Here is a 27,042-nt window from a genome sequence, read left to right on the forward strand (position 1 = left end):
TTAAACCCAACCCCACCCCCAGAAAATGCTGTCTGATGATTATATGCAGTGTGGTACAAGTATGGGATCTGTTATCCAGAAGCCAGTTATCCAGAAAGCTCCGAATTACAGAAAGGTCCACTCTCATATGATGAAATAATCCAAATTCCCTTTCTTCCTGAAACGGCCACTATTGGTCCATTGCTTACAAGAGACCCCTGATATTCAATTGATATTCAATTGATATTCAATTGATCTTCAATTGCTACCTCATTGATATAAGATCACGACACTCAGTTAATACATTATGCTTATCACCGTACCCTCTCTGTGCGTACCCCTCCACACGCCGAATTGCTACTATATACAGGACTGTAGATGTGCCCAACATAGTTTTTTTTTTTTGTTTTTGTTTTTCTTGTTCAATGGTTTCTTACACACAAAGTACGACTACGTGATATGTAACCTGCTGGTATCTTGTTATACTCTTTATTTTGCGATACTGTATGCTCAAACAATGCATCTTCTACTTGAATTCTTTATTGCAGGAATCTCATGCCATTGTACTTTTTGTATTTTGCAAAACACGTAAATAAAGAATTTAAAAAAAAAAAAAAAAAAGAAATAATCCAAATTTGTAAAAAATGATTTCCTTTTTCTCTGTAATAATAAAACAGTATCTTGTACTTGATCCCATCTGAGATATAATTAATCCTTATTGGAAGCAAAACCAGCCTAGTTAAAGTTTACATGATTTTCTAGTAGACTTAATTCATGAAGATCCAAATTACAGAAAGATCTGCTATCTGGAAAACCCCCGGGCATTCTGGATAACGGGTCCCATACCTATACTAAAACTGGTACTTACTTCCCACCTTGTATTATTTACCCACCAACTTTCTAGATGTGCTGTTTCTGGAATCAGCAATAAATGCAGTAAAACAAGTGTCAGAATAGAGACTGGGCTTTATAAGGTACCAGTTATGAAGGACATTATAAAAAAAAAAAACAAAGAACAGCAAAGCAAACTTAACCACCACACACTGAAACATATGGTTATATAAAAAGTTAGAGAAAATGAATATCAAGATGCAGAAATGTAGAATTAAACTTTGATATTACAATCCTTGACCCTCTATTCCTCAATGAGTCTTTATTGTAGGCCCAAAACACATTTGGCTGCTTTCTGAATTTTTCGGACAATTTATGCTTACTCTGGATCAAAGCAAAATGCAAAGTTGAGGTTCTCATGTATGAAACAAATAGAAAATATTAAGGCAATGTGATACCGGTAGCTTAGCTAAGAGAATGGCAGAACTGAATGTCTTTAATAAGAATCATCACAGGATATGCCATTCATTTTACATAAACTCCCATGAACTGAAATTTATTATAAAAATCTAATTTTTTAAACTCGGGTGAATTATAATCGACCTGAAAATAGAATTCGATTTTTAATAACTTGAATGTCAGGAAGGCTGCAAACAACTCCAAATTGATCCCTGGACGTCTCCCATTGACTTAAACAGTAATTCAGCAGGTTTTAGGTGGCGAATAGTCAAATTAAAGGGCATGTAAAGTCTAAAATAGAATAAGGCTAGAAATGCTATATTTTGTATACTAAATATAAACATGAACTTACTGCACCACAAGCCTAATCAAATAAATAATTTATGCTTTCAAAGTTGGCTACAGGGGGTCACCATCTTGTAACTTTGTTAAACATCTTTGCAAGACTAAGACTGTGCACATGCTCAGTGTGGTCTGGGCTGCTTAGGGAACGTCATAAACAAAGCTGCTTGAGCTCTGCATGGCTGGGAAGTAAGGTGGGGGCTCCCCCTGCTGTTCATAAGTATGATTGTTTCCCTGCTCAGCAGTTAGGGACAATCTAACAATTCCTATCCACAGCAGTAAATGAAGGGAGAATTTCACTGCATACAATCAGGTTTCTTATAAAAACGGTACACATTTTTTAATTAAAGTATATTGGAGATAGGTTTATTTTTCATCAAAGAAATTAAAAATGGGATTTTATTTTTTTTGCCTTTACATGCCCTTTAAAGGACCAGAGTATGATAAATCTAGAAAATTTTATTTTTTGAAAAACTAGACTGGAATTTGAATAACTCCCTAGTCGAATTTGACAGTTTTGGCCATAATAAATACTGGAAAATTTGAATTCCGAATTTTCAATTCGACCCTTGATAAATCTGCCCCTTAATGTTCTGAAAGTGTGCACATTTGGCATTACTATATATACATAATCATATCCCAAATCGTATAGCAGTGTATTTCACACTTTGGTTTTAAACTATAAAACTCTTGTATCCCCAAAAACTAGTTTAGGAGGCAGGTTGGATAGCCCTGACTGAGGACATGCTTCCATATAACAGGGAATGTGTATAGAGAACCTTTGGCTTAGCTGGAAAGCAAGAATGTCCCAACAGAAGACGTAACTATATTGTAGTAGTTTATACCAAAGCCTACAACAGGGATTTCTTGTGAGGAAAGCCATCTTCCTTATGGAAAAAGTTAAAGATGCCCAAAACAAGTAGCTATTATCCGTTAAATCTGAAATTCTTCAAGTCTGCCACTCTGTTCAGCAAATTTTTGCCGGTATATGGGCCCTTTTCACGGCTTTCCTGACTGCTCTCTGTCCAAAGATCAACAGGTTTGAAAATTAAGTGTTCTGTCTTTTCCTGATGGGTAGCTAAGCCTGAAAAGGGCCACAGTTGCAGCCTACAAACAAGCTTGGCAGACGCTGATAAAATTAGGTAAGATTCTGATCAGTATTGTAGTGGAGCAGGCACTTCTAAGCCCAATCTTCCAGACAGACTTGTAAAATTCTAAGTAGTTTACTATGTACAGAATGATACAGCCTACGTTTCGTATCTTATAGTCACTTAATCACAGGCTCTAGAGCCTTCTGTACCTAACAAACTACTTATTTTACAAGTCTGCCTGGAAGATTGGTCTTTGAAGTGCCAGCTCCACTACAATACGGTTATTCACTGCCTCAGCTGAAGGTTCAGGGCGGTGCACCTGGAACCCTTCCTGCATTTGGGGAGTTTCAGGTTTACAGACCTGAGAAATGTATTATATCTATTATCAACCTGTGGTCATTATATACCTTGAAGATTCTGATCAGCTAAGTACCAGGCTAAAAGAAGGTAAATTGCTGTTTTCAGTGAATAGCAACTTGGCAAAGCAAGAGATACTTAATTTTTTTTTATTTTCCAACAATTTTGGCTATTTTGTGGCCATTGTGTTAAAATTAGGTTACTTCTAGACTTTCCCTGACATCTTAAAACAAGTTACCATTTTGTGATTACACAGCAGAACCTGTATTGAGCAGCAAGGAAGCTGTTGGGCTCTTACAGACGTGCGTTATTAGCTGCGCTCCGGTTTCATGCGTTCATCGGCAGGGGATCGCAGAAGTAGACGCACTGAATTCTTTTCAATGGGGCTTTACTCACACGGACGCATGCAAGCGTTGAACGCAGGAAAAATGCAACATGCTGCATCCCAAACTGCGTTCGGCGCTTACATGCGTCTGTGTGAATATAGAGGTTGAACGCATGAAATCTGAACGCAGCTATAAAAGCTGGTCTGTAAGAGACCTTACACAGCATCTCATCAGTATTAGTTTCTGCCACAGCAATTACTTAAGGAAGATACAAGGCTGATATATAATTTGATATAATAAATAACAGATTATTTCAATGTGAGCATTGTATTTGCACAACTGCAGTTAAATGATTAAAAGATACATATGTATTTACAGTAGGAATGCGCAGCCTATAGCTAACCAGCTGATTAACATTGGCCCCCAAGATTCTGGAAGCTACAGTTTAAGGGCTAGTCCACACGGGGAGATAGCGACGCGTTTGCGGTCGCGGCGACAAAGCGCCGCGACAGTCTCCGCGACCGGCGCAGGCGACAGTTTTGTATGGGCGCCTATGTAAAAACGCCTGTGCTAACCACACAAGGCGATGCGCTTTTCAACAGTCGCCTGAAAATGCCTCGCCAGGCATTTTCAGGCGACTGTTGAAAAGCGCATCGCCTCGTGTGGTTAGCACAGGCGTTTTTACATAGGCGCCCATACAAAACTGTCGCCTGCGCCGGTCGCGGCGCTTTGTCGCCGCGACCGCAAACGCGTCTCTATCTCCCCGTGTGGACTAGCCCTAAAGGAATAGTTCAGTGTGAAAATAAAAACTGTGTAAATAGATAGTCTGTGCAAAATAAAAAAATGTTTCTAATATAGTAAGTTAGCCAAAAATGTAATATATAAAGGCTGGAGTGAACAGGTCTAATAAAACAGCCAGAATCCAACTTCCTGCTTTCCAGCTCTCTAACTCTGAGTTAGTCAGCGACTTGAAGGGGGGCCACATGGTACATTTCTGTTCAGTGAGTTTGTAATTGATCCTCAGCATTCAGCTCAGATTCAAAAGCAACAGATATGACCCATGTAGCCCCCCCTCAAGTCTCTGATTGGTTACTGCCTGGTAACCAGGGTAACCAGTCAGTGTAAACCAAGAGAGCTGAAAAGCAGGAAGTAGTTTCTGACTGACTTGTTATACATAAAATCACTCCAGCCTTTATACATTGCATTTTTGGCTAACTAACAATATTAGAAACATTTTTTATTGTGCACAGCCTATCTATTTACCCAGTTTTTATTTTTACACTGAACAATCTCTGGAGCTCTGCAGGCCAGACAACCGTGATGCTTGCAAATCCTAGATTATCTGTACTTGTGCCTCTGGAATAAATGTCCTTGAAGCAGGCCTCTTCCTTACTAAACGATTGAATCTTATTTGTTCACTGCAGTCAATATACAAGTACTTTGTTACGGAAAATTAGTGGTATGTGCGTATGTAAAGTAGAACTTTTACACATTTAGGAATAAAGAAGGCAGAAGCAATTTCAGTTTAGGAAATCGGTCACTTTTTGTGACAAAATTTCATTTGCATTGCTGATGAGAATTAAAAATAAAGCCACATTTAGAAGTTCACTAGCTGTTTATATAGAGAGAAAAGAATAAGGCAACAAAAAAAAAAAAATCTTAACGGTGTTCATGCACGGCTAATTTAATGGGAAGATACGTCCTGAGAATTGAGGTGGACCAATCACTTTAAGGCTGTCACTGAGTAACGCGTGTTCACCATCACAATTATTTGGCTTATGACAGGACAGTGTAATAGCAAACCATGGACCCATTTACAAAGTGAGGCAACACGCAATAAAATGGTGCAATATCTCCTGCGGCCTTGTCCTTGAGACAGCTTTACAGGTTCAGCTTTTGATGAATAGGTAAAACACAGCAGAGTTTGCGTGGTTTAAAATCTTTTTTTTTTCCGGTGGTATTTTATTGCAAGTTGCTCTTTGCAGTTCATTAGGCAGATGAACAGCTGTCTTCAAGTCACTGAGCAGTCTTTTCCTTCCAAACCTCAGTCACCAATAGAAGGACCTTGATAAAAAGTTTGCTGCAGTGCTGAGCCAATTACCCGCGCCATCCTGGTGAGCCCCCACGCGAGATACAGCTTTATCTTGTTCTTTCATGGGGCTCTCATCCTCGGGCAAGTAGTCTGGCAAATCTGTATTCTCTTCTACATCCACAGGAGAGTCTTGAAACGGCACCAGCAGCTGTCATTGTAGAAATAAGAGCAAGATTAGTGAAGCTACGTTCCATTGTACAGTTTCTGATTCATAATGGAATCCTCTACTATTACAGTGGGATTAGCGTTAGTCAGAAAGGACACAAATATCAAATTATATTCCAAGGGTTTGTTCTGTCCTTTAGGTAAAGCAGACCTTAAATTTACTGGGATCATTCATGACCATTAAAGGTAGAATGCAATACAATCATTGAAAACAAAGAAGCAAGGAATAACGAGTGTATACATTAGGACAAAACATAGGATTAAATAAAATAATTTTGCTCTGTATTTTTAGTCCCCTGAATGATTGCTCCAGGCCAAAAACATTTGTTAATGGTGTTTTGTTTTTGTTATTCTGTAGCAGACCAGTAAAACTTGTTGAGGGTTAAAGGGATACTGTCATCGGAAAACATGTTTTTTTCAAAACGCATCAGTTAATAGTGCTACTCCAGCAGAATTCTGCACTGAAATCCATTTCTCAAAAGAGCAAACAGATTTTTTTTTATTCAATTTTGAAATCTGACATGGGGCTAGACATTTTGTCAATTTCCCAGCTGCCCCCAGTCATGTGACTTGTGCCTGCACTTTAGGAGAGAAATGCTTTCTGGCAGGCTGCTGTTTTTCCTTCTCAATGTAACTGAATGTGTCTCAGTGAGACATGGGTTTTTACTATTTAATGTTGTTTTTAGATCTACCAGGCAGTTGTTATCTTGTGTTAGGGAGCTGTTATCTGGTTACCTTCCCATTGTTCTTTTGTTTGGCTGCTGGGGGGGAAAAGGGAGGGGGGTGTTATCACTCCAACTTGCAGTACAGCAGTAAAGAGTGATTGAAGTTTATCAGAGCACAAGTCACATGACTTGGGGCAGCTGGGAAATTGACAATGTCTAGCCCCATGTCAGATTTCCAAATTGAATATAAAAAAATCTGTTTGCTCTTTTGAGAAATGGATTTCAGTGCAGAATACTGCTGGAGCAGCACTATTAACTGATTAATTTTGAAAAAATGTTTTTTTCCCATGACAGTATCCCTTTAAGCTATCCATACCTTGGCCAGTATATTGCCTGCCTATAGGGGGCAAAACTTCATATTGTTACAAGGAGATGTCCAGCCAGACATCCAGGGAATTAAAGTACAGGTATAGGATCCCTTATCCGGAAACCAGATATCCGGAAAGCTCTGAATTACGGAATGGTTGTCTCCCATAGACTTCATTTTATCCAAATAATCCAAATTTTTAAAAATGATTTCCTTTTTCTCCGTAATAATAAAACAGTAGCTTGTACTTGATCCAAACTGAGATATAATTAATCCTTATTGGAAGCAAAACCAGCCTATTAGGTTTATTTAATTTTTAAATGATTTTCTAGTAGACTTAAGGCATGAAGACTCAAATTACGGAAAGATCCATTATCAGGAAAACCCCAGATCACGAGCATTCTGGATACCATGTCCCATACCTGTACCAATAAAAGTGGACAAAAAGTAGTTCTGGTGGAAATCCTATATAAACCAGGAACTATTAGCCACACTGTCTTGTTATTTTTTCTTTAGGTTTCCTTTTTGTATATCTAATAGGTGTCTAAATCAAATGAAACCAAAGATTTCTTTTTTTTTTTTTTGTCAGAATACAAAGTACAGTTTGCACTGCAAAGTATGCTTTGACCAACCACTTAAAGCAGAATTTCTGTAATTTAAAAAAAAAAAACAAAAAAAAAAACATACAGTAAGAACATGCTTTGATGGCGAGATATGGGCTGTGATGACTATTCTTTTACAGTGCAAGAACTTCTGATCAAATCAACTCCCATCAAAATTTTAATAAAATCTATTTAAATAGAAAGATTTTAAAAGGCAAAACTACCCCTTTATGTATAAGAAAGGAGAGATTAATTATAACAAAGGGTACGTCCAATATCATGCAAGCACAATACTTATTTGCAGAGCAAGTAGTACTTACCTCCTCACCAGTTTCACCCTTCACAACTTGCTGAGCTTTCATTACCTTGGTGGATGATATTGCTGAAGCTAAAGCCTGAAATTAAATGTATGAGTTTTTAATAAATCTGATAACAGAGGGGGTTTGTAACCGAACCAATGTCTAGTATAGTAAACAAGCACAGTAAATTACTTTCATTTAGATTCTCTCCCATTTTAACTATGGTTCGGTTTAACACAGCCAGAGGTTTATTTCATCCTACTTACCTAGTGAACTCCTTACAAGTGTAGTCAGCAGCAGCTTGAACAGTTAACCATAATTTAGAAATGAAAAACAAATATCCGATTGGTTGCTCAGGGTAACTGGTGCATTATAGTATACAACTGGATAAGCCAGTTAAAAATCAGTTCTTGCAGTTAGTCTGTTGGTGCACCCATAGAACTACAATTTGGTTATATGCCACTTGTGCAAATCACTACTCTTAATATGGAGTGGGATTTACTTTCCACAATATTAAATCCTTTGCATAATGCACAAACCTTTTCTGCCTTATTTGTAATTTTTAATTCTAACTCAAATTTTTTTTAATGCGACTTAACAGTTCATTATAAATGAAAATAAATTATTCTTACCTCTGCCTTTAAGTCAGATCTAATCCGGACCACACATCTCTGAACTGCCATTTGAAATGTAAAACTGATGACTCCTTTGATTTTCAACAGAGCATCTTCACATAGACTCCTGCGAGACTGCAAATAATAGAGCAGTGTTCTTAGAGAAAGGTGTTATATATTAACTGGAGGGCTGCAGGTTTTCCAACTTACTGCACCTTCCCTGTGGAACTGGAAGCTGGCCGACTGCAGGGTCTTTTACACTTTTCCATATCCAAATAGGTTTTTCACCAAGATGTTTAAATCTATACTTTTAGGGTGGAGGCACACAAGGCTGCTGGAGGAGATTAAGTTGCCCAGCGACAAATTGCCTTTTCTTGGGGCGACTAATCTTCCCAAAATGCCTTCCCGGAGGCCAGAGCGTAAATCGTCAGCGGGATGGCACTCCGATCACTTCGGCTACCTAAGGTCGCCTGAAGTTTCCTTGTGAGGCAACTTCAAGCAATATTGGAAATGAAGCCTTCCAGGTGCCATTCCGCTGGCAATTTACATTCTAGCTGGCGGGAAGGCATTTACAGGAGATTAGTCGCCCAAAGAAGAGGCGATTTGTCGCTGGGCGACTAATCTCCCTGAATAGCCAACATCTGCCACCACCCTAAGTGTAGCATATAAATGCTGACAATTTCTTTCAAGACAATGTTTCCCCATACAGCCACAAAGCTAACATCAGTTAGTTTGGCCAAATTCTGACTGTGGTGTATGAGGTGGTTATATGCCTGCAGACAGAAATCAGTTATATTGACTGAGAAGCCGTTTAAATTTAGGCTCAAAAATGCATTATGTAGCCAAATGGGGTATGCAGATATTTATAGATTGTCAGGTTGCTGAAGAGCAAAAAAAATAAAAAAAAAAAATACAAATTTTTTTATTTGACTAAACATTCAGTTCCCTGGAAGGTGGGTGGTGTTTTGTACACAATGAGGCTCATAGAGGATCCTCCTTCACTGCCAACAAAACTACAAGCAGACTAGATCATGGAGAATAGTCATTAAGTCTGATATCTAGCTTACATTGCAGTGCCAATCACTGGGAGTTGCCGCACTTATCTTACTACATGTGTCTGCAAGATATTTACTATCGAGTGCTATACCAAGGAGTTGTTATCTTGTTTTAGGGCGCTGTTATCTGGTTACCCTTCCATTGTTCGGCTGCTGAAGATGAAAGGGAGGGGATGATCACTCCAACTTGCAGTACAGCAGAGTAACTGAAGTTTATCAGAGCACAAGTCACATGGGAAAACTGGAAACAGACAAAATGTCTATTCAAAATCAAATATAAAAAAAAAACGGTTTGCTCTTTTGAAAAACTGATTTTAGTGCAGAAGTTTGCGGGGGCAGCACTATTAACTGATACATTTTGTAAAAAAAACATGGTTTTCTCATGGCAGAATCCCTTTAAATATTTCAAGACAAGAAATGGCTAGAAATGCAGTGTCTTATGTTTTCAACTTAAAGATCGTTCGCTCCAATGATTGGTTCAGGTACTCCCCATAATTCTTTCTCCCCAGACATAACATGTGCAGTATGCTCTGGGCAGCTGAACAAAGGGATCAACTCACAACCATAAAAATAAAGTTACACGTGTTACTTTTCATACATGTAGTATTTGATGTGTAACTTATTTATGTACAGCTGATCAGTATAGAAGCAAACATCTATTATACGTTTATGCTGTAGGGCTGATGAATAACAGAACTAATGTCATGGAAAAACAAAACCTAGCATTCTACTCATGCTTACTGTGTCATCAAGGCCATCAATATGCAGAACCACAGTTTTGGCACGTTTATTGGTAGCCCCCAGGAAAAACTGTGCTTTTCTCCTCCTTGAATTCATTTCATTCGTACAGTCTCCATCTGCTGTGCTGGTGCCCTGGAGAAGGTCATAAACCTCAGTGGCTAAAAGTTGCGTTTCACCTGGTGTTTTAGTTCTGGGACAAATGAGAAAAAGATGTTATACGTTAATCACAAAGATAGATTTACTCTTCTTGCTGCAAACACAGTTTGTAATTGTAGGCAACAAAGTCCTATAGGTATATGAAAAATACTGCAAATTCTACATTTGTCAGGTTTCTGCTAATAACCAACTGACCAAATTCCAGAACATTTCTCTGCTCTTTCGAATCAACTTGTACTTAAGATGATTAGGGCAGTTAATATAGCTTTAATTATCAGCTGTCCCTTAAAGGTATAAATGACTCTTTATGAATGCTTAAGCTACAAATGAACTCATTTCCCCTGCATTCAGTACTTTCATTTTGTCAGTAGGTGAATAAGGAATTATTTGTGACCCAGATTTTTCGGTTTCAGAAAATGTACTTTGCAAAACATTTATATTTTGTATTCACTCACTGAACGTTAGATCTAATATATATATATACATATATACATATATACATATATATATATATATATATATATATATATATATATATATAAAAATAAATAAATAAAAGGTTTCCCATGACAGTATCCCTTTAAAGGGGTTCCCAGATTGTTCCCAAAATCGGAGTTTAAAGTTTAATGTTGTGTTCGTATTTGGCAGGTCAATAATTCAGGTGCAGACTCTAAACGGTTACAATTTTGCAACATTTCGTTAATACATTTCTCAGCAGCATCTCTGGAGTATTAGCGACTATTGTATTAATTCTAACAGCTGCCTGTAATGAAACCCAGGGATAAACTAAATTTATCAATTTAGAACAGTTTACAAGGTCGGCGACCCCCCCTCCTAGAGCTGCTACACTTCACATTTAAATATTAGAAAAAGAGTGACACATAGAAAATAGAAAGTAATTTAAAAAGTCATTATTTCTGGTGATCTATCCGAAAACAAATAGTTGTTTGAAGGTGAACCACCCCTTTAACATTTTAATGGATAATTATTTGTAGGACTATAGATATGCATTTAAAATCTCCATGGGGAAGACTTACAAAGAAAAAAAGAAAAGAAAATAGAAATAGCACTAAATAAAATTTTGCCCAAGGGAACCAGTGTCCTGCTTTACAGCCCATAAAATCCAATCACTAAAGAAGAGTTGAAGCTGCTAGATTTAACGTTGTTCATATGGACACATTAAAATGTGTGAGGCATGCATAAATACCAGTGCTGACAAACTACTCAGCATCATATGCACTCAGTGTTATTTTAATGTGGAACTGTGCAGCATGTCACTTCTAGTCTAGGGAAAAGACAAGTAAATATGTCTTTAAGCTTCACTTGAAGTCAGACTTGACATTTTATGCTTCTCCTGTCGAAGAGTTGCCGAGCTGACATAACATAAATTGTCTTAAAAGTTTCCTCTAGAAATCCGGATTTCTTCTAGACTGCCAAGGGCCTCAAAACAGACTGTGTACAAGTAAGCAAACGGAAGCCATTATGGGAATAAATAGGTTAATGTGCTTAATTGTGTGCTTTAGGGCAACAGCATATATCAGATGCCTTTTAAATGTGATCTAATATAAAAACACAATTAGCAGTGGCAGAACATGAATGCCTTTACCTTTTAATATACAGAGCATTTAAAAAAGTTGTGTAAAATTATTTAAAGGGCACCTGTTATTATCCCCAACCAAAGGTGTAGGTCAATAGAGCCCACACTCAGTTTGGGGGGGGTGAACAGTAGTTTTTCTTTAAAAAAGTGCCCCCTGCCAAACACTAGGCCACCTGCAGCGTGAGGAAGCTTCGGGCACGAGCGGCCATGTCGGGGCACACGCATGTGCATAATGCCGTGACTTGCTCATTATGCCCGAGACGACAGAAGCGCATTTGCGCTGACTGACATGGCCGCTTGCGCCTTGAACTCCCTTCTGGTGCGAGTGTCCCAGTGCTGGTGGGGGGGGGGCAATTTAAAACAAACAAAACCTCCTACTGTTACCCCCAACTGAAGTGTGGACTGTTTTAGCACATTTTCCCGGGGATATTATTTTATATATTAGCCCCATTTAAGCCGAAAACAAATACAAATGTAGACGGTTTTAAATAAATGGCTTATTTATATAGCCGTCCTTACCTATGAATTGTTATTACCCTACATCTAGATCACAGATGCATTTATACATGTGTATTTTTGCGATTTATACAACACTGTGATATGTTAAACAGTCCTATATAAAATTAGGCCATACACAGAAAGATCCTTTTGTCTGTTAAAGGAAAACTATATCCCCAAAATTAATACTTAAGAAACAGAGTTTATATCAAATTAACTGGCATATTAAAGAATCTTGGCAAACTGGTATATTTAAATAAATATTGCCCTTTTACATCTCTTGCCTTGAACCACCATTTCATGATCTTCTGTGTGATGCCTCAGAGATCACCTGACCAGAAATACTGCAGCTCTAACTGCAACAGGAAGAAGTGTGGAAGCAAATACAGAACTTTGTCTTTTAATTGGTTCATGTGACCTAATATGTATGGTTTGTTTGGTGCCCTTATTTTTTAAAATGGCAATTTTCTATTTATGATTATCCAATGGCAAATACTACTAAAAAGAATATGATTATGAAAATGATTTATTTATATGAAGCAGGGTTTTAAATACGAGTGGTTTTATGCAATATATTTTTTATTAGGGATGTACCGAATCCACTATTTTGGATTCGGACAAATCCCTGAATCCTTCGTGAAAGATTCTGCCGAATACCGAAGCGAATCCGAATCCTAATCTGCATATGAGGTGAGAAGGGGAAAACATTTTTTACTTCCTTGTTATTTGACAAAAAGTCACGCGATTTCCCTCCCTGTCCCTAATTTGCATATGCAAATTAGAATTCGGTTCGGCCAGGCAGAAGGATTCGGCTGAATCCGAATCCTGCTGAAAAAGGCAGAATCCTGGCCGAATCCCGAACCGAATCCTGGATTCGGGGCATCCCTAATTTTTATAGAGACCTACATTGTTTTCCTGTCCAGATTACTAGTATAGACACCAGAGTGGGCCATGATCTGATCATCCGGCTTTCGGGTCAATAATCACACAGCATATTAGTTGGGAAAAAAGACTGTATTCACAATTTGTTTTGTTCTAGGTTTAACAATTTTCCAGTCTTCCTGATCAGATATTGGCTGGGGAGGCTGTAATTTTGACAAAAACCAGTCTTCAATTAATTTTTTCCTACCCTATACCCAACTGCAAGGTACTGGTCTTAAAGGAAAACTATACCCCCCAAACAATGTAGGTCTCTATTAAAAGATACTGAATAAAACAGCTCATGTGTAAAACCCTGCTTCATGTAAATGAACCATTATCATAATAATATACTTTTCTAGTAGTATGTGCCATTGGGTAATCATAAATAGAAAATTGCCATTTTAAAAAATAAGGGCTGCCCCCTGAGATCGTAAGTTTCACTGTGCACACATACAAACCACATGTAAGGTCACATGAGCCAATTAACAGACAGAGTTCTGCCTTTTGCTTCCTCACTTCTTCCTGTTACAGTTAGAGTTGTAGTATTTCTGGTCAGGTGATCTCTGAGGCAGCACAGATAGAGTCACGAAATGGTGGTTCAAGGCAAGAGATGTAAAAGGGCAATATTTATGTAAATATATATTCCAGTTTGGTAAGATTCTTTAATATGTCATTCAATTTGATATAAACTATCTGTTGTTTAAGTATTCATTTTGGGGGTATAGTTTTCCTTTAAGCATAGGGCCTCCTTGCCCTTTATTTCCCTGTAGAGAAGTTCGTCCAATACATTATCTTCTCCTAAAATTATTTTTGAAATAAACAGGGTAATATCTTTACACTCTACATATAAGAATAATGGCCATGTAGAAAGAGTTAGTCTTTATTAAGTTATTGAATTACTTTGGGCAATGCTAGTACTACTATACTCAGAAAGGGGGCATGATCATTAAGACTTATTTATTTTTACTACTTTTGTGTGGCCTTTGAGGATCCATTTAGGGCCAATTGTTTCTGTGTTTGGAAGTGTATGGCTTAAAGGAGAAGGAAAGGCAAAACTCATGCACTATGTCCCTCTAAAGTACTCACTTCGATGACCTTAAATCGCTATATTTTCTTCTAACCAATCCGAATACAAAAGCATAAAATCATGCTTGATGTTCTGCCCTGCTTCGAAACAACGCAGCGTCCATCTTGCTAATGGATTAGAAGCTTCTCTATACTTAATGCGCATGTACAAATAAAACTTCCCCTGACCCCATGAGCGCATCATACATAACGTGGCGCTCAGTACCAAGCAGCGAGTGCGCAGAAATAATCAGCGATTTTAAAAAATCTTTATGTCTCTTCGCTGCGCACCGCAAGTGCTCGATGCTGCCAGGTAGCTCTTCCCTTCAAAAATAAAAAAGAACCGATCATGTGTCTCCATAGATATGAGACGCATGCACGCTAATTGGTTGGGGGCGTGAGTAAAGGGGTCAATGATGATGCGCACATAGCTGATATGCATACAAGTCATCTTACATGGGAGGAAAGCTCAGCCTCTGAAGCATGCGCAAGAGCAGGGATCCCCAACCTTTTGAAGCCGTGAGCAACATTCAGAAGTAAAAGGAGTTAGGGAGCAACACTAGCATGAAAAATGTTCTTGGGGTACCAAATAAGTGCTGTGATTGGCCATTTAGTAGCCCCTATGTGGATTGTCAGCCTACATTGAGGCTCTGTTTGGCAGTGCACCTGGTTTTTATACAACCAAAACTTGCCTCCAAGCCCAGAATACAAAAATAATCACCTGCTTTGAGGACACTGAGAGCAACATCCAAGGGGTTGGAGAGCAACATGTTGCTCACGAGCTACTGGTTGGGGACCACTGCGCAAGAGAATAGAATTTGGCTCAACATGACTCAAGGCTGCCTCGGGCAGCAGGAAGGAAGTTGCCTGCAAATTCTGTGACATCACTGGAGCCCTACGCTACATTCTTATGAGAGCGCAGTTCCTGCTACTAGACTCCAGGGAGACAGATTTTACTACGTTCTGTAAGTAATTAGTATACCATCCTTGTGATAGAATTTTAGTTAAGATTTAGCTTTCGTTGCCCTTTAAATTTAAGTGAAACAATTATACATGATTCCACAGATTTAGAGGAAACCATAATTATTTGCTTCTGACTCACCAGGAACATTTTCCCACCCTCCTTGGGCTCATAAAATTAATTTCTCCCCTCCCTCATCTTGTTCAAGAGGGACTTGAACATGGAATAAGGAGAGGGACTGAATACTCAGGGGGCTGAGGGGAATGAATATTCTGTGCCAAAAACAGACAATTACACATTGGGCCAAATCTGGCTGATCTGTTTGACCCCTGGACCAACTATATGATTAAAATGGGTGCCTATGCAGGCCTGTCAGGATAACACAACGGTGCAGTTTCAAACCTGATGGGTATCTATTGGGGAGCAGTCATGAGTTGCCCATATGAATTGGCAACGCTTTCTGAAGGGACTAATGGGGCCCATGTATGGTCAACTTTAAACTTCCATTTTAAGGGGAAAATTTATCAAAGGTCAAATAGTAAATTCGAATTTTCAAGTTTCAAAATTCACACATTTGAATTTTAGTCTCCCTATTCAAATGTAAATTTGAATGTGAGATTTATCACACCTCGACCATGGAAACAGTCCTAATTCGCCACCTTAAACCGAGGTCACGTACAAGTCAACGGCAGAGGTCTGTTGAGCCATTTGGAACCATTCGATCGAATATTAGACATTCAAAATTTTTCTTAAATGACCTCCCAGTCGAATTGAGAGTACATTCGAATGAAAAAAATTCACATGAATTCGAAATTCGACCTCTAATTAACGGGGCTCTAAATATCAAACATCCACAGAATTGGCAGTCTAATTATGGAAACAAAAGGTAAAATTATTATCTTTGTAGCTGTGCAAGATGGGAATCAAACAACATTATGTTGCATATATACGGTTATATGAACATGATCCAACACTTACTTTTGACTGACATTCTGTAGGCTCAGCATCATGCCCAGCTCGCATCGCATCTTCTCTCGGTTGGTGCGACATTCTGCTAAATAGCGAAGCGCCTTCAAATGAAAACATAGATATTTCTTAACATATAAATGAATAAAGGTAGTAATTGGTATCATTGCAAGTAAAAAGAGTCCTAAACCTGTGTGAAGAACAGTGCTTGTGCTTCCATATGCTTAACAACAATATATACAGGTATTGGATCCGTTAACCGAGATTTGGCCGAATCCTTCTACCCGAACAAACCCTAATTTGCATATGCAAATTAGGGGCAGGGAGGGAAATCGTGTGACTTTTTGTTACAAAACAAGGAAGTAATAAAAGTTTTCCCCTTCCAACCCCTAAATTGCATATGCAGCCGAATCTTTCGCGAAGGATTCAGGGGTTTGGCCGAATCCAAAATAGTGGATTCAGTGCATCCCTATCCAAATTACAGAAAGCCAGCCTCCCATAGACTCCATTATAATCAAATTATTCAAGTTTTAAAAAACAATTTACTTTTTCTCTGTAGTAATAAAACAGAACATTCTACTTGATATTGTACTTGATCCAAGCTAAGATATACACTGCCTTGCAAAAGTATTCACCCCACTTGGCATTTTACCTATTTTGTTACATTCCACCTGTAATTTTAATGTTTTTTTTATCTTATTTTATGTGATGGATCTGCACATACACTGGCCATACACTGGCAGATTAAAGCTGCCAATAAGATTCGGCAGCTTATCTGCCCATGTGTAGGGGCTCCCGACGGGTCCTCCCGATCGACATCAGGCCAAAAATCGGCTAGTTGATGCAGTCCTGCGACCCGTCAGAGCTCATTCATAGTATTGTAATCCGATCATTCAGCCCCAGGGCTGAACGTTCGGATTCATCCAATATTGCCCAGCCGTTAGTGGTCATATCTGGTTAAGAGCCGCTCATTTGGCGACCTTGCCAAATGAGCAGATCTTATAGTGTATGGTCAGCTTAAGTTGGTGAAGTGAAAAGAGAAAAATATATATAAAAAAGAATTAAAATAAAAATAAAAAACTGAAAATTGGCCTGTGCATATGTATTCACCCCCTTTGCCAAGAAACCCCTAAAAAATCCTGGTGCAACCAATTACCTGCAAAAGTCACATAATTAGTGAAATGAAGTTCACCTGTGTGCAATCTAAGTGTCACATGATCTGTCAGTATAAACACACCTTTTCTGACATGGTACCACAACAAACCTGCCAAGAGAGCGCAACCCACCAAAACTCACAGACCGGGCAAGGAGGGCATTAATAAGAGAGGCTGCACAGAGACCAAAGGGAACCCTGAAGGAGTTGCAGAGTTCCACAGCAGAGACTGGAATATCTGTCCAAAGGACCACAATAAGTCGTACACTCCATAGAGCTGGGCTTTATGGAAGAGTGGCAAGAAAAAAGCCATTACTTAAAGTAAACAATAACGTTTTGAGTTTGCGACAAAGGCATGTGGGTGACTCCCCAAATGTATGGAGGAAGGTGCACTGGCCAGATGAGACTAAAATTTTACTTTCAGTCCACCAAGGAAAATGCTGTGTCTGGCGCAAACCCAACACATCCCAACCACCTCAAGAACACCATCGCCACAGTGAAACATGGTGGTGGCAGCATCATGCTGTGGGGATGTTTTTCAGCAGCAGGGAATGGAAAACTGGTCTGAGTCGAGGGAAAGTTGGATGGTGCTAAATACAGGGATATTCTTGAGCAAAATCTGTGCCTGTGACGGAGGTTCACCTTTCAGCAGGACAATTACCCAAAGCATACGGCTAAAGCAACACTCGAGTGGTTTAAGAGGAAACATTTAAATGTGTTGGAATGGCTTAGTCAAAGTCCAGACCTCAATCCAATTGAGAATCTGTGATCACACTTGAAGATTGCTGTTCACAAGTGAAAACCATCTAACGTGAAAGAGCTGGAGCATGTTTGCCGTGAGGAATGGGCAAAAATAACAGTGGCAAGATGTGGCAAGCTCATAGAGACTTATCCAAAGCGACTTGCAGCTGTAATTGCCACAAAAGCTGGCTCTACAAAGTACTGACTTTGGGGGGGGGGGGGTTTTGAACAGTTATGCACGCAGAAGATTTCTATTATTTTGTCCTATTTGTTGCTTGCTTCACAATAAAAAAAAAAAAAAAGAAAATCTTCAAAGTTGTAGGCATGTTCTGTAAATGAAATGGTGCAAACTCTCAAAGAATCCATTTTAATTCCAGGTTGTGAGCCAACAAAACATGCAAAATGCCAAGGGGGTGAAGACTTTTGCAAGGCACTGTAATTAATCCTTATTGGAAACAGAACCAGCCTATTGGTTTTATTTAACGTTTACATGATTTTCTGGTAGATATAAAAGGTATGAATATCCAAATTAGGGAAAGATCCCTTATATGGAAAACCCCAGGTCCCGAGCATTCTGGATGACAGGTCCCATACAAGCTCTGGGGGCAATGAGCAATATGTCTACCTAAAAATATGTGCAGTGAATATACAAAGGACACAGCAAAACAAAATATTGTAATTAGTGTTTATAGAATGTACGATACATCCTTAAAAAGATTTGATTTCTACATAATAAGTTGAGAAAAAAAAAAATAGACAAGAACAGTTCCTACCAGTAATGCAGAATGGACCACTTGTGGGTTGGGGTGATCGAGAAATAAAATAAGGCCTGGAAGGCAACCTTGATCCTGTACAATTGCTCGGCGGTTTAAGGGATCAGATGCCAAATCACGCAGCTGGTTCACAACTGCTAGTGCATCAAGCTCCACGCTCATTGTTCAGCAGTGGTTTGTCTATGCCATATGCAAGGAACACCTGGGGAAAAATAAAAGACATACATAAAAGGGGATACAGAAGTTAAAGGAGACATATAGGATAAATGAAGAAAAAAAACAAACTAATTTTGTAGGCAATTAGAAGTAATATATGGTGTTGCTTTTACATGGTGCTAAGAATTATTATCTTAAAAAATAGCCCCTTTATTAGAGGCTCCCTATAGATGTTCTCTGGTACCTGTCTGTGTTTCAATTGAGGGGTGGGCGTGTTCTAACAGTCCCTGCCAGAAGAACAGTACGAGGGGGACAGCCAATCACAGCCCTGCAGTCACACAAGCACAGACAGGCTTCAGTTCCCTATCAGGTCCTGCTAGCTGCTGATTGGTTCCTGTACGTATAATGCACTGGTATGTTCTTAATTTATTTATTTTTTACACAAAATGTCTCCTTGAAAAGAACATAAACACAGATGCCCGGTTAAACAACACATTTATAATATCTGCATTTACATCTGTTTGTGCTACTCTTCCTCTGACAAATCTCTGTGAATAAAGTACTACACATCCCAAGACATCTCAGTGACCTACCAACTAGATGTGCTTCTCATAAAACAGCAGTGACTGCATTATAGCCACAGTGATACCTCCATGGACTCCTATACACTTGCCAAACACGAAGATGTGTAACCTAAAACAATTGACTCGAGGTCCAGGACTCTCTGATTAGGCATTTAGCAACTTCAGTTTTGTTTAGGGACTTTGACTCTTCAACGTCATGTGATAACACTTAGGTATTAAAAGACAAGGAATGCTTACGTCTCCCAATAGTATGAAACAGTCTTCCTTTCTGAATCAGTTTCTTCCCAAAACAAGTCTAAAATGATCATGCGTTCAACATCCAAATACCATGTGCAGGTTTTGGCCACCATATTGGATCTATGTAAAAGTCTTTGGCAACCAATTACTTCTACACATTCACACCTATATCCCCCCCCCCCCGAATCTGTCTCACAGGCTCAAAGATTGACAGATAACCAAGTCACTGAAATCAGCTTATTTCAGTCTGGGCTGCAGGGGAATGCATACCCACTGGAGAAGACTGGGGAGAGCAGCAGCTCTTCATTTTTAATGCAATGTTTTAACTGATCATTCTTGCTCTTTAAAAAATAGACTACAGACATAGGGCTAATTGTTAATACAATTGCTTAACTGCACTAGTACTGTTACCCATAGCAACCACTTAGATATTTGCTTTAATTGTCCACCATGTAGACACTGAACAAACTGCTGATTAATTTGTATGGAACACTGCACGGGTGTAAAATCCCTTCAGTGATAGTAAATAAGCCTGAATGTCTGAACCGTAAGGGATCAATCACTGAACCCCAATTATTTCCTTTATCAGTGAAGATGACTGACCATCACTGCAATGACAACAGTATAAGCTCCCGGACCAGGATCTTTGTTGGTTTTTGTACACACAATATAGTACAGGTATGGCATCCGTTATCAGAAAATCTGATTTCCAGAAACCTCTGAATTAAAAGAGAAGGAAAGGTTAAAACATAGTAAGCCTTTTCAGAAAGGTCCACCTAAATATACCAGTAAGGCCTCAGTATAAGTAGTAGTGCTGCTCAGAGTCCTCTGTCAAAAGAAACACAACATTTCTTTCCTTCTATTGTGTACACATGGGCTTCTGTATCAGACTTCCTGCCTTCAGCTTAAACCTCATTGCCCCGGGCATGAGCATGCTCAGTTTGCTCCTCTCCCCCCCCCCCTTCTCTGCTGTAATCTGAGCCCAGAGCTATGAGTGAGCAGGGAGAGACTAAGGCAGGAAGCGATATCACACCAAACTAATACTGCAGCTGCTATCCTAAACAAACAGAGAGCTTCTAGAGCTTTTTACTTAGGTATGGTAAAACATTCTACAGAATATAGCATTCTAGCTTGCACTATTGCATCTAATCTATTGGCAATAAAATGCCTCAGTAGCTTTCCTTCTCCTTTAAGGACAAGCAGTCTCCCAAAGACTCCATTTTATACAAATAATCCAAATCTTTAAAAATGATTTCCCTTTTCTCTGTAATAACAAAACAATACATTGTACTTGGCCCCAGCTAAGATATAATAAATCCTTATTGGAAGCAAAACCAGCCTATTGGGTTTATTTAATGTTTACATGATTTTTCAATGAATGCAGCCCTTAGGTAAAAAAATTAAAAAACAAAAAAAAAGGTCAGGGCCCCTGGTCTACATCATAAGAATGTATTTTAAGGGGAACTTACCCATTACTGAAGTGATACAGGTTTTCTAAAATTTGGTATTTAGAAATGCACTGATTAAGCTATGCAAATTGTTATTTCTGTTACACCTGCCTTTAAGCTGAATGAATGACCTTGGCAATTATATTTTAAGACGTGAGATAGTCAGAGGAATGCAAAGTCAGCAAAGAGCAGTCGTTTTGTTTTAAATTTGAATAAGGTGGTAGGGAGGTATACAAAAAATACAAGGATGTTGGCAATGGTGACAAACTGGCACCCACAGAGAAACAAAATACTTGCTATGGTAATGTGACAAAGTACGATGATAAAGCCAGAATAATATGTGATTGAATGTCACTCACTGGGACAATTTGTCACAGTGTCCTTGGAAGTTTAATTAGTAATAGCAAGTAATACAGCATGGTATTTGCCATTAAAGGATAAGTAAACGTTAAAAATAAGTGAATGTAAAATGGATGAAGGTACTATTCTAAGCACTTTTTCAATGAAGATTCATTATTTATTTTAAGGGATACATGTACTGTTAATATGAATGGATTTTGTTACAACAGCGCCACCATTTTCCCACCAGTCTGACCACAAGTAGTCAAGGAAGTTGTCAGGAGAAATAAAGAGGCTGCTCTGATGTTTCTTCTGCTTAGGAAAGATGTGAGAAAGGTTTCTAATTTTATGCCTAAGCAGAAGAACAGCCTCTTTCTGCTGACAACTTCTTTAACTACTTGGTGGTCAGACTGGTGGGAAACTGACCAGCACGTGGCGCTGTTGTAACAAATTTAATTCATATCAACAGTACATGTATCCCTTAATATCTAGGATTAGAAACAAAATAAGTAATGAATGTACATTTAAAAAGTGATTAGAATAGCACCTTCATCCATTTTTCATTCACTTATTTTTAAGGTTTACATATCCTTTAACTAGGACGGTTACTTGAGGTTTAATGTTTACAGATTTATTTATTGTTTTCTGTGCAGCAAGAAGAGAAACCTCAGTAGCCAACAAAATCTTTTTATAGCCAGTAGCAAGCACCCCTATGGCATCCCTTAAAGGTAATGCAAAACTGGAAAATTCAGCCTCATGAAGTGTCCTAAAAACCTAAAGTCTAGCTCATTGCTGTGCAACTTTGTGATGAACGGATTAACATACTGGTTTCAAACAGTACACCACAAATACCTACTTTTTGCATTTGCTATCCATTATTTTTCTGTTTTTCAAAAAAGGTGCATTCTAAACATGTATAGGTACCTTCCCCTTGCATCCCAACAGCAGCTCATAAAACCTGTGCAACTGTGGATGATCTACCATGTCTGAAAAATATTATATGCTAATGCATGTCACCCTGTACTGCAACTACCATTCACCACCTATTATTGTCAGAATTGAACAGAAGAACTGCTATCCAGCCATTTTCATACAATATGCGAATATATGTTATGCTTCAGGGTCAGATAGAAAAAAAATTATGCCATCCATAAAGGTGAATGGAGCTCTTGAGCAGTTTAAGGGCTTTAAAATATCTTGGAGGTTCACATCTGGCTCACAGGCCTCCAGTTGGAAAGCCCTGCATTAGAGGATTGGCTGGAGGATGGCCTCCACAAAAACCTGGCTCCAAACAATGAAAACAGCATTTCTCATTACTCTTATAACTTCCTTCTAAATGCCAGTGTTCTGGATCAGATTGCCAATATAGCTGGCAATACACAAGCTGATAAATGCTGCCAAACAAGGCCTCAAACCAAGAAGACAGCTTTATGGCTTATGTATGGAGCCCCCTGTTAAGGCCTGTTTGACCTTTAACTGTATGAAAACTGGCAAGCTTTTTAAACCTTCATCAGCTGAGGACTGAATTGTTATGTTCATAATGCAGACGCCTGATGGGTCTCTGTGAAGCCTAAGTATGATCCAATTGGTTAAGCCCAATTGTTCCCAATACATGGGTGGCCAAATAGAGGAAAAACAAACATAAAACACTAGTTTGGTGACCTAGCCAAACAAACAGATCTGAAAACATATTGATTAGACACATCTTTAGCTGGTGGCATGAGCTGTAGGAGCATGCGACAGAAGAATGTAAAAATATAGGCTTGCCTAGATGAACAATCTGTAACAATAGCACCTAGCTAGTATTAAATTGAGCTTAAACTAGCAGCACTTCATTAGAAAATGTAATAGTACTTATAGCTACTCCACTCATATGCTAAACGTTCGCTCCCTGATGGAAAAGAAGAACAATATTTAGTTATGAATGAAGTGAAGGTTTTTCTGGCTCACATCGGTGCACATATACAATCCGTTTCAAAGTTAAAGGAGAAGGAAAGGTTAAAATTAAGCTTCAGAAAGGTCTAAATAAATACACTAGTAAACCCTCAAAGTAATGTTGCTCTGACTCCTCGGTCAACAGAAACAGCATTTCTTTCCTTCTATTGTGAATACATGGACTTCTGTATCAGACTTCTTGTTTTCCGCTTAAAGGAGAATTCAACCCTTTAAGAAATAAACCCGTACTCCCCCACCCCACGTAGACTCCCCTCCCTCCTTCCCCCAGCCTAACTGCCCCATACTTTGTACTTACCCCTCGATGCAGATTCTGGCATCCTAGTTCCACGCAGCCATCTTCCGGGTCTTCGGGAAGCTGAGTGGGAGACCGGCATGTTGGCACATGCGCAGCTGGAGCGATTTGCCGGTCTGCGATAACTGCGCATGCGATGAAACCCCCGAAAATTGCCAAAGCGCCGGAAGAAGACGAAGACCGGGAAGATGGCTGTGGGTTGAATTCTCCATTAAACCTCCAGAGCTAGGGTTGATCATGCTCAGTTTGCTCCTCTCTCCCTCTCCCTTCCCTGCTGTAATCTGAGCCCAGAGCTATGAGTGAGCAGGGAAATACTCAGGCAGGAAGTGATGTCACACCAAGCTAATATGGCAGCTGCTATCCTAAACAGAGAGCTTCTAGAGCTGTTTACTCAGGTATGGTAAAGCATTTTTCAGAATAAATTTGTTGCTAATCTATTGGCAATAATCTGCTTCAGTAGTTTTCCTTCTCCTTTAAGATGCTCACACTCAAATCATGTGAAACTTGCTACATATTTGATGTCTTAAACTAAGGGTCAGGAATATCAGCAGATGTACTTTGCATCAGACTAGTTCTTGTTTTGTTTCTACAATCACATCTGAACATAGGGTTGCCAACGTGGCCGGTAGAAATGATGCTTGATGCCAACGTTATTAATAGGAAAAAAACTGCAAGAATATAGGAAGGCAGGTATTTCTTTCCAGAAAAGGTGGCACATAGCTCCTGCGGTTATTCTGCCATTATCATTCAGCACAGGATCAATTCCAAGTGTTACATGTATGGCTCTTTCCCAGGCAATATTATTAGAAATGGACTGGGCCAAATCCAAGGAGATGCACTGACACTCTTCCCAATGGGAGAAAGGTTAAGAAAGCCAAGTCCTCACCTGCTGACATATAAAGATCTGTTTGTCTTCATCATTCCAGTGTAAGCAACTGGTACCAATGCCTGACGTGGCAACTAACACAATACAGAGTCCATTCAGCCTAAACCTACATAAGAACAGGCAGAAACTCTGTACCCTCTCAGGTTACATGCCCTACTCCCGAGTAGACAGAACAGTTCAGCTTCTGGCTGTAGGACTTGAACTCCCAGCAGCACCATACAGCCATTGTTATAGTCATACAGCAATTCTCTTAACCACAGACCCCTGACATGAAAGCCTGGCTGTATGTAAGGCCACGTGGGTGCACTCAATGACCACCAGCCACTAGACAAGCCAAAGGTAACAGTAAATACTCATACCTAGAAAAGATCGCTGTCCTCCCCTCACCTAGTGCGTCCCCGGCACCACCTTCTGCTTCCGCAATAACTCATTGGTTAATTCCAAACCAGGCGCCCGCCAACCTATCGCGCGCTCTGTTGTTGGCGTGCTTTGTTATTGGCTATCTGTACGACTCAATCGACGCTGTGCGCCTATATGCAGCGCCATGATTAATGTGGGCAGTACGCAATTTTTATACTGAGTGTGGAAACCGGATATAAAGCAATTACACTGTTTGGCTGGCAAGATAGCCAGTTCCTGATGTATTTATACATTGTCGTACGAAATGCTTAAGATAAATGTCATAATTATTCCAACAACTCCGCTGGCAATCACTTTCCGATCATCTGATTTATTTCGCTTAATTCGCCCGATTCATGCTGCATAGGACGTAAATTGTGTGTGTGTATACAACCATGTATTTGATTCGTAATCCGTAGATGCGATTATCTAATCAAACAGGTGGTCATTTCCAAAATGGCCGCCGACCTACATTCTACGTCACGCTACGCTCTCTCTGTAGCGCGCCCGTCCCACGTTGCAGCCAATGGCTGGAGCTGAAGTTGACTTTGGTAGGTGAAAGAGCAAATTGTCACCGGCACTGGAGGAGACACACACGTGACCCGAAGTTGTGCGATTTTTTTTGTACTTGGCATCGGAGCGATTGTTGGAATGTGAATTGTGCTCTAACAGTCGCGGGAAAGGATCAGATTCCGAGGGAGCAGAGAAACGAGTGGATCTTAGGGCAGTTCAGGTAGGACTAGTGTGAATAATAGTTTATACCAAGTTACATTTTAGACTTTTATAGACTGACTTTGTGTAGCATCTTTAATAGGTCTTCATGATTTTTTTTTTATATCTCTTTTAATTATTTATAATGACAGGGTCTGTGCTGATGCCACATAAAAGAAAGTATATACCGTACCACTCAAAAAATAATTGGTAAATCAAAAATATAAAAATGTTTTTTAAATTATTTGTAGAGGATTTACTCACAGTTCACCCCAGTCCCGAGGTTCATGTCCTAATACATTTTTCAAATTTTTTAATATAATTGCTTCTTTATTATTGGAGGTCCTCGCATCTTTTTTTGGATATAGTCTTTTAATTATTTGCCTTTTTCTTCTGAATCCTTCTAGCTTTGAAATGGGGGGGTCACCGACCCCATCTAAAAGGCTACAAATTGCTACTTTCTTTTATGACTCCTCTTTCTATTCAGTCCCTCTCCTAATCATATTCCAGTCTCTTATGCAAATCAGTGCATGGTTGTTAGGGGAATTTGGTCCATAGCAACCGGATTGTTAGGCAGGTTTTAAGGGGTGTCAAAAGGGAGATAATGATTCAGTCCAGGCTTTTATAAGACTATAATTCACATTAGTGATGTGCAGGCCGGCCCGATACCTGCGGGTCGGGTCGACCTCGCACTCTTCTTCACGGACGGGTGCGGGTTGAGCTTTTCTCCTGCTCCCCCCGGCTTCCGACTTACGGGTTCGTCTTTTAAAGACACTGCACCTGCTCGTCCCACCCCTTTTGTGACATCATCTGTGGGTCGGCGCGGATCTATAAAAGCAACCTGATTGTCAGCTGCAGACGGGTTAGGGTCATGTGCGGGTCTGGCAAATCCCGACCCGCACATCACTATTCCTCATTACATCAAACGGCAGCATTGAACAAGGGCATCAACATATGATCTCCTAATTATATGGATGATCAGTAGGACATGAGCCACTTCTGATATTCTGATGCCCTCAGTTTTCATATGTAACTGAATCTTAAAGGGGACTGAGGTGTAACAATGACTTAGGTTTAGACATTCTACACTTGGAATTGGGCTTCTGTACCAGCTTGATGCAACCACAGCCCTTTAGCAGGAACTATCTGTTAGGGGCAGATTTATCAAGGGTCGAATTAAAAATTCGAATTTTATTTTTTTATTTTATGGCCAAAACA

At 39.4% G+C, this 27,042-nt stretch overlaps 2 protein-coding genes across 7 annotated transcripts in view; one reads left to right on the forward strand and one right to left on the reverse strand.

The window, feature by feature from the left end:
- Positions 1-4,903: 4,903 nt before the first annotated feature.
- armc1.S (armadillo repeat containing 1 S homeolog) lies at positions 4,904-25,229 on the reverse strand. Of its 5 annotated transcripts, none has more exons than XM_018268627.2 (7): positions 25,102-25,229; positions 18,817-19,018; positions 16,162-16,253; positions 9,986-10,175; positions 8,208-8,324; positions 7,597-7,671; positions 4,904-5,625 (listed from the first exon to the last, which is right to left on the reverse strand). In XM_018268627.2, exons 2-7 carry the CDS (start codon positions 18,976-18,978, stop codon positions 5,434-5,436), a joined length of 828 nt encoding a protein of 275 aa, XP_018124116.1. In that variant the 5' UTR covers positions 18,979-19,018; positions 25,102-25,229; the 3' UTR covers positions 4,904-5,433.
- A 151-nt stretch (positions 25,230-25,380) lies between these two features.
- mtfr1.S (mitochondrial fission regulator 1 S homeolog) overlaps positions 25,381-27,042 on the forward strand; it is a 33,509-nt gene continuing 31,847 nt past the window's right edge. The window contains exon 1 of one of the 2 annotated variants that reach the window (XM_018268697.2): positions 25,381-25,846. The gene's annotated coding sequence lies outside the window, so the exon portion shown is untranslated. 2 annotated transcript variants of the gene reach the window in all.

Source organism: Xenopus laevis, chromosome 6S (genome assembly GCF_017654675.1).
Source record: "Xenopus laevis strain J_2021 chromosome 6S, Xenopus_laevis_v10.1, whole genome shotgun sequence".
Classification (NCBI taxonomy): domain Eukaryota; kingdom Metazoa; phylum Chordata; class Amphibia; order Anura; family Pipidae; genus Xenopus; species Xenopus laevis.